At 44.2% G+C, this 8,941-nt stretch overlaps 1 protein-coding gene across 9 annotated transcripts in view; it reads left to right on the forward strand.

The window, feature by feature from the left end:
- Prr14l (proline rich 14-like) overlaps positions 1–8,941 on the forward strand; it is a 66,626-nt gene that overhangs the window by 27,858 nt on the left and 29,827 nt on the right. For 8 of the 9 annotated variants that reach the window (XM_223586.10, XM_039092537.2, XM_039092538.2 and 5 more), the window contains 3 exons: positions 5,711–5,782; positions 7,069–7,240; positions 7,871–7,977. In XM_223586.10, coding sequence (XP_223586.5) covers positions 5,711–5,782; positions 7,069–7,240; positions 7,871–7,977 — 351 coding nt within the window. The remainder of the gene's footprint in view (positions 1–5,710; positions 5,783–7,068; positions 7,241–7,870; positions 7,978–8,941) is intronic. The other variant, XM_039092536.2, reaches the window with a different exon arrangement.

Here is an 8,941-nt window from a genome sequence, read left to right on the forward strand (position 1 = left end):
CTATGCTAATCCCTTCACCTGTTAAAACCCTTATAAATGCCTGTCTCTTGCCAATCTGATGTTTTCCTGGACGCTTCTACTCCATCAGCCTGTCCTTAGGGTGAACCTCTCTTGGCCATGTGTCTGGTCCATCCCATCTAATATTGGCGCCTCCTCCCTCCCCCTCTTCCTTATCTTCTCACCCCACCCCTCGCTCCCCACCCCTCGCCCGTTTCCTGAGTGCTGGAATTAAAGGCATGTGCCAGTGCTCTGGGCTGGACAGAAGTTCTTGTGGTCTCACTGTTGGGAATAGGGGAGAGTAATTTGTCAGTGTCGCTGTACCTTCTAAATAAACGTAGAACAGCACTGGGCATGCGGCTCAGCAGTCCAGTGTTTGCTTGGTTATTGTAAAACTGCTCAGTCCCCAGCTCAGAGAGGAGGGAGGAACCTAAGACCACCCACACCTTTGATTTTTCCCATTAATTAATTTATTTATTCACTTTACATCCTGATAGCAGCCCCCATTCCCATTCCCCTCACCATGTAGCCCCTCCTTGAATCCCATCATCCTCTTTTCCTCTGTGAAGGGGGAGGCCCCCCTGGGTACCAACTCCCCTGGCAGTCAAATCACTGCAGGACTAGGCATATCGGCTCCCACTGAGGCCAGACAAGGCAGCCCAATTAGGGGAACAGGATCTACAGGCAGGCAACAGAGTCAGGGACAGTCCCCTCTCCAGTTGTTGGGGGGTCCACACAGAGACCAAGCTGCTCTTCTGCTGCATATGTGTCATGCGTATGGGGGAGGAGCACAGATGACTAGGCCCAGCCAGTGTGTATACTCTTTGGTGGTTCAGTCTACCGGAGCCCCCAAGAATCCGGGTTAGTTGAGTCTGTTGGTCTTCTTGTGGAGTTCCTATCCCCTTTGGGTCCCGGAATCCTTCCCAGCTCTTTCACAAGACTCTCTGAGCTCCTTCGAATGTTTGGCTGTGGGTCTGTGCATCTGTTTCAGTCAGTTAGTTGCTGGGTGGAGCCTCTCAGAGGACAGTCCTGTTAGGCTCCTGTCTGCAAGCACAACAGAGCATCATTAACAGTGTCAGGGATTAGTTCTTGCCCGTGGGATGGGTCTCAGGTTGGGCCGGTCACTGGTTGGTAGTTCTTTCAGCTCTGCCCCATCTTTGTTCCTGCACTTAACAGCAGGACAGATTGTGAGGTAAAGGTTTTGTGGCTAGATTGCCGTTTCCATCCTCCACTGGAGTCCTGCCTGGCTTGAGGAATTAACCACTTCAGGCTCCAGATCCCCACTGCTAGGAGTCTTAGCTGGAGTCACCCTCCTAGGGAACCTAAGATTTAAATTATCCCCCCCCCCCTTTTTAAGAGTTTTTAGGTGGGGTATAGTTTGTATAGAATGCATGCTTAGCGTAAGATGCTGACATCAATCTCTACACTAAAACAGTCCTCAAAGAATCTTGTTAGACACATCTTTCCACTGAAATTCCTTAGATGAACAGAAACTGTCGCTTCATTTTATTTTTCCAGATAGGGTTTCTCTTTTAGCCCTGGCTGTCTTGGCACACATCTGTAGACCAGGCTGGCCTACTCAGATCTGCCTCAAGAGCACTGGGACTGAAGGTATGCGCCACACTGGCCGGCTCAGCTCTGTCATTTTTAGTTCATTCTTAACTATTACTACAGTGGAAATTCTAATTCTGGTTGAAATTTAAGACCAATTCGGGCTAAGGAATGAAACATCTCAAAAACACAGTAAAGGGGCAAGAAAGATGTTCAGTAGTTAGGAGGACCGCAGTTTGGTTCCTCTTAGATCCATCCTGTAGCTCTAGTTCCCAGGGATCTAACATCCTCCTCTGGCTTCTGTGGGCACTGCATGCATTTGTTGTACATACATACAATTGACAAAGAACCATATACATAAAATCCATATGTACCATACATACAAACCTATGTATGTATGTATGAATGTATGTATGTATGTATGTATGTATGAATATATGTATGTATGTATGTGTGTATGAATGTATGTGTGAATGAGATAGGTTTCTCAGGCTGGAGAGATGGCTCAGTGGTTAAGGGCACTGACTGCTCATCCAGCGGTCCTGAGTTCAATTCCCAGCAACCACATGGTGGCTCACAACCATCTGTAATGGGATCTGATGCCCTCTTCTGGTGTGTCTGAAGACAGCTACAGTGTACTTAGATATAATAAATAAATTTAAAAAAAAAAAAGACAGGGTTTCTCTGTGTAACCCTGTCTGTCCTGCAACTCACTTTGTAGACCAGGCTGGTCTTGAACTCAGGTCTGCCTGCCTCTGTCTCCTGAATGCTGAAACTAAAGGCATGCACTACACCTGCCAGCTACACAAAAAACTATTAGATCTGTAAATAAATTTAGTTAAATTTTTAAATAAATAAAATAATGAATGAATGAGTGAAAGAATGGGATGCTTCCTGGCAAGATGGTGCAGTAAGTAAGCCACCAAGTCTGATGCCTGAGTTATATTCTTAGAACCCATGTAATGGGAAGAGAAAAATGGCCTCCAAACACATGCTGTGCCACACACATGGTGAGTTCACACATATGTACAAAGTAAGAAAGTATACTGTAAAAATAGAGCAGATTAATTGGGTCAAATGGTAGCATACTGCTTGTAGTGTGCAGAATTTTGATCGGCCTCGATGTAAATTGCTGTGGTTGTTCTGTGCTCTAAGCCTGTGACCCACAGCTTTAAACTGTTTTGTGTTTCCTCCCTCCCCACTCATTCTAGGATTATAGGTATAACCACTGTTATATTCCTGTCTGCTGTTTTGCTTCTTACATTCTATATGTAGCTTGCTTGCTTGTCGTTGTCGTTGTTGTGGTTGTTGTTGTTGTCCTTGAGACGGTTTCTATGTAGTCCTGGCTATCCCAGAACTCTGTAGTCCAGGCTGGCCTTGAACTCAGAGATCCATCTGCCTCTGCCTCCCAAGTGTTTGGATTAAGGTTGTGCGCCACCACTGACCAGCTTTTTTTTTTAGATAGGATCTCACTATACAGTCCAGTCCCTAGTTTTTTTTTTTTTTTTTTTTTTTTTTGATGTATTTATTTTGAGACAAGTTCTATTACTTTGACTGATCTCAAAGTCTGTGCTCTGCTGTTTTTTCCCTGAGTAGCTGGGTCCACAGGCTGTGTCACAGCACTGAGCACTTGAAGATCTTTTTCTAACCTGATCCCGTGGTTGCTTAGTGGGGCTCTGTAATCCTGTTTTTTGTTTTTTGTTTTTTTTTTTAACAAGTGCTTTTTTTCTTTTCTTTCTCTCTCTCTTTTTAAAGATGTATTTATTTTTATTTAAATGAGTACACTGTAGCTGTCTTCAAACACACCAGAAGAGGGCATCAGATCCCATCACAGATGGTTGTGAGCCACCATGTGGTTGCTGGGAATTGAACTCAGGACCTCTGGAAGAGCAGTCGGAGCTATTTATTTATTTATTTATTTATTTATTTATTTATTTATTTATTTTATATATAAGTACACTGTAGCTGTCTTCAGACACACCAGAAGAGGGCATCAGATCCCATCACAGATGGTTGTGAGCCACCATGTGGTTGCTGGGATTTGAACTCAGGACCTCTGGAAGAGCAGTCGGTGCTCTTAACCGCTGAGCCATCTCTCCAGCCCTTTAATCCTGTTTTACTTGCTCTTTCCAGTGTCTGTTGTGTTACTGAGTTGCTTCACCTAAGACGTTAATCTGTTCTAAACATTTGAGAAACTGGACTTTTTTTTCCCCATCAAATTAACAAATTTTTAATTTTCAGGGAGGAGATGAGATGAGGGGTTATGATGCGAGTTCCACGTTAATAAAGTGTGCTCTGTTCTAAAATCAGTAGAATTTTTGTGCCAGTCTTATTGTGAAAGGCACAAAAATTTCCAGCATCTTCTATAACTGTCTCTATAAGCCATTGGTAGAGGAATGAGATTAATTGTCATTTAGGTATAGCTGTGCTTTATATACATTGGGCATTGAAATTTTTTTCTAATTTCTTAAATTTTTTTTCCTATGAGTGTTTGGCCTGAAAGTGTGTCTACATGACATGTGTGCTTCGTGCCTAAGGAGGTAACAAGAGTGTGTTGGAGCCCTTGCAACTGGATTATGGATGGCTAGGAACCTCCAAGTGGGTACCCGGAGCTGAGCCTTGGTCCTGTCCAAGAGTAACTAGTGCTCTTGGATGCTGAGCCAGTTCTCCAGCCTCCTTCCTTTTTATGTGTCTTGGTGTTTAGCCTGCATGTGCACCATGTGCTTAGTGCCCACATCGATCAGAAGAAAGTACTAGATGCCTTCGAGTTGCAGATAACTGTGAGCTGCCATGTGGTTGCAAGGAATTGAACCTGGGTCCTCTGGAAGACCAGCCAGTGCCCCCCCCCCCCCCCAGCTGGGGACTGAACCCAGGGCCTTGCGCTTCCTAGGCAAGCGCTCTACCACTGAGCTAAATCCCCAACACCCAGCCAGTGCTCTTAACCACTGAGCCATCTCTCCAGCCCCAAAAGGCAAAATTTATTTTAACAATTAATATAGACCTGAATGGTTTAAGATCTTTATTTTATATTTCAGTATACTTACTAATTTGTATGCGTAGGTTTTTGGGGGGGGGGATGAGGGGGGTTAAGGAAGGCTTGTACCATGATGTATGTATGTGGTCAGAGGACAACTTTGGATCTTTCTTTCCACTTTATGTGGGGTCCAGGAATTAAACTCAGGCTGTCATCTTGCTTTGTCAGACAGTAAGTGTCTTTACCTGGTGAGCCATCTTACACTCCCCCTTCCCCGTGGTTGGTTGGTTGCTTCTTTGTTTTCTTTGTTTCTTTGTTTCTTTGTTTCTTTCTTTCTTTTATGTGCAGGATACTTTTTATGTCTAGTTTTTTTTTTAATTGGACATTTTATTTATTTACATTTCAAATGTTATCCCCTTTCCTGGTTTTCCCTCTGGAAACCCCCATCCAATCCTCCCTCCCCCTGCTTCTATGAGGGTGCTCCCCTACCCACCCTTGCCTCTCTGCCTTGGCATTTCCTTACACTGGGGCATCGAACTTTCGCAGGACGAAGGACCTCTCCCCACAATGATGCCAGATAAAGCCATCCTCTGCTACATATGCATCTGGAGCCATGGATCCCTCTATGTGTACTCTTTGGTTGGTGTTATGTCTAATCTTTAAAAACCATTTGTTGTATGTTGTTTGTTTGTATGTATGTATGTATGTATGTATGTGTACATGTATGTAAGTGAACATGTGCCATGATAAGCACATGAAGGAAGGAAGGTCAGTAAATTTTTTGGGAATCCATCTTTTCTTCTACCCTGTGAGGTCCAGAGTTTGACCTCAGGTGGTCAGGCATTGCAGCAAGACCTATACGTGGAGCCGTCTTCCTGTTCCTTATCTTTGAAATTTTAAAAGAATCTTAACCTGTGTACTTACCAAGTTACTTAAAAGGTGTAAGCCCTAAGGTCATTCTTGTTCCTGTCCTCTCTGTTACTGTCCTTCCCTTTCTTTATACCTTTTTACATTAGGAGCACTCCTCCTGTTAGCCTACTGCAGCCCAGTACATACATGAGCATAGTGGCCCGGTGGGAGGTGCTTGTTTCTTGGCCTGCATCATATGCCAGTGCCTGCAGGAACATGAAGACCTTTGCTGTTGCCCCACTCCATAACTTGCTGCTTTGTACTTGTGCTTTACTTCAGCCACACCACCATACCACATGTGCCTCTTCCAGGCATGGAGGCTGCCCACAACACCAACAGCAGTCACCTGAGGTAAGCCTTGCACACAGGCCTGAAGTGTGGGTGGGTGTGTGTGAGAAAGCACAGGGAGAATATACGCTTATTCTAGTGTTCATTGGTAGGATGGGCCAGGCATGGCACAACTCTGACCTGGTCTTTCTAATCTTACTCAAGCTTATAGGTCTCAAATATCTCTGAGAATCAGTAATGCGCTATATCAGATAGCAAAAAGTAAGGTCATATACTTAGTACCATTTACTTTAAAAAGACGGGGTTGGGGATTTAGCTCAGTGGTAGAGCACTTGCCTAGGAAGCTCAAGGCCCTGGGTTCGGTCCCCAGCTCCGAAAAAAAAAAAAAAAGAACCAAAAAAAAAAGACGTTATTAACCAGCCTGTTAGCATCTCAAAGTGTCTGAGGTCCTTGCCCTACACCAGCCTAGGTCCTAGTCCCTGAGTGGGTGGGTTCATCTGCTCATTCACAACCGTCTTCCCTTACTTACACACATTTCTTCATAAAACTGCCCTGTTCACTGAAATGGATTGACCACATTCTTGTAATGTTTCATATGTGTAGACCCAGGTTAGTCTAAAAGTGACTAGGAAACAAGTTGGCTGGAAATGTCATTCCCGGACAGAAGAAACGTCACCCATTCTAATCTGTATGTTCAAAAGATCACATGTGCTGGGATGAGAGACCACAGTGGTAAATTGCCTGCCTAGTAAGCCAGAGGGCATGGGTTTCATCCCCCACAGCCCATGTAGAAAACCAGGGATTCTAGTGCTTAGGCAGGTTCTGAGGTTAACTGGCAGCCAGCCTAAGCTACTTAGTGAGCTCTAGACCAGGGAGAGACTGTCTCAAAAAAAAAAAAAAAAAAAAAAAAAGGTGGCTGGGACAGCTGAGGAAGGGTATTGTCTTCTGGTCTCCACATACACACTAGGATCTATAGAAAGACCTACATGTAGAGCCGTCTTACTTTAAAGTTTTAAAAGGATCTTAACATGTGTGCTTACCAAGCTACTTAAAAAAAAAAAACCAAACAACTAAATAAAAATGCCTGCTTGCTGCCAGGCAATAGTGGTGTATGCCTTTAATCCCAGCACTTGTAAGGCAGAGGGAGGCAGATCTTCGTGAGTTTGAGGCCGGCCTGGTTCTCATAGTATGTTCTAGGCAGCTGAGGCTCCACAGAGAAACCCTATCTCAAAAAAACAAACAAACAAACAAACAAAAAAAACCCAAAAACACAAACAAACAAACAATCAGCTGGAAGTGGAAAACAAACTCATACAGGTTTTATCTCCATTCTGTCTCCATGGTGCTAGGCTAGAGCCTGTGTTTCCTGCCTTGGTGCCAAAGTCTTGCTTGGTAACAGAACCCTCTGTCAGCACGCTCCTGCTCTCGGCCTCGGAGCTCCAGGTTCCTGCGTTTGATGAGTTGGATGGTGTGTCAGCAGCTTGCCCCCGACCACAGAGCAGTCCGGCACAGCAGGAGGAGGTAAACGCAGAGTTCCAGGAGTCAGGTGGAGGTGCCATTGGGCTTCCCGTTGACTCCCCTCACATGCTCACTGCTCACTGGCCTTAACTCACTGTCTGAGCATACTGAGAGGTAGGAGTTCTCCTGCTAAGCCCCAACCTTGTCTGTCGAAGAAAGGATATGTTGGATTTTTATGGGGGTTGTTAACCTTCACTTTGGTTTGTTTTCAGAGATAGGGTCCTACTGTTTTCTCCTTACTAACTTCCAGCTCTCTTCCTGCTCTACCATGCAGGGCTTAGTTATCTGTATTGTTTTCCAGATTCCCTTTTCTCGGCAACAGCATTAAAGAGAGTTTAGAGAGAGAGACTTGGCCCTAAAGAGCCTTTGTGCGTTGAAAGACGAGTAAACGTTAGTGTCCTTCAGCTTTACAGCATCACCTGTCTCCACTGAGTGAGCACCTCCAGTTGATTACCTCAGTTGAACGTTCAACTGTTTAATATATGAAGGGGTAGCGACAGGGGATGAGCCAGGGCAGGAAGGGGAAATTTTTAGGCTTATCTATAAACTGGGGGAGCAATGTTTTGAGTATGACAGCTTTATTTATAATGTCTTACATCTTGTCTATCTTTATTCTTAACCTTTAAAAAACAGGCCGAGCCAGAGAAGAGACCAAAGAAAGTCTCACAGATCCGCATCCGGAAAACCATTCCTAAACCAGATCCCAACCTTACCCCAATGGGTCTGCCTCGGCCCAAAAGGTGAGTTTTTCTAATGCAAACTGGGTTCGTTGCTAGGCAAAGCATACTCGCCCTTAAAGCCGCCACCATATAATCAGAGCTGTGTTCTCACTTCTAGGAATTTATCCCAAGAATTCATTGGTTATATGACTATATAATTATATGCAAGATTTCTAATCCATTAATCATTTTTGTTGTATTCCTTATGCTAGATATTATGTATGCATAATCATAGCTTAAACTCTAGTAGGAATCTAGCCTTTGAGCTTTGAGAGGCCAAGGCAGGAGTAGATGCTTGTTCAGACCAGCTTTAGGTGCACAGTGAGCTGTCCTGGGGGGAGATGGGGTGGGAGGGGACGACACCAGAGTCACATGATGAGACCCTGTATAAACAACAAAAAAGACACACAAACCAGAAAAAACAGTTTATTTAAAAAATTCATTTAGGCTTATTGATTTTATTTGTATATGTGTTTCCCTGCATGTATGCATGTGTGTGCCTGGTGCCCTTGAAGGTCACTTTCATGGCATTGGATCTCCCGGAACTGAAGATACATTTATCTTATGGGTTGCCATGTGGGTACTGGGAACCAAATCCAGGTCCTGTGTAAAATTAATAAGTATTTTTAACTTCTGAGCCATATCTCCATCCCCTGATATACTTTTGAAGTTGGCAGTGTGGTGTACTCCTGTGAGCCCAGCAATCAGGAGGTGGGAAGGAGGGAAAGAGGTCAAGGTCACCTTCAGTTTTCCAACCTTCTGGTTATATGTGCAGAGTTCTGGTATATTTCTATTAGTTCCTTTAAGTAACTTAAATCAATTAACCTTTTGAGCTCTAAGAGTCTGTCTGTGGACCAAGAAAGTGCCCAGTGAGAACAGTGCTTGCCAAAGCCTATTCTCACTGTATAGCCCAGGTTGTCCCTGAACCCATCATCCTCTGTCTTAGCCTCCAAATGCTGAGATTACAAATAAATAGCGCATCTTA

The sequence above is a fragment of the Rattus norvegicus genome, chromosome 14, assembly GCF_036323735.1.
Source record: "Rattus norvegicus strain BN/NHsdMcwi chromosome 14, GRCr8, whole genome shotgun sequence".
Taxonomy (NCBI): domain Eukaryota; kingdom Metazoa; phylum Chordata; class Mammalia; order Rodentia; family Muridae; genus Rattus; species Rattus norvegicus.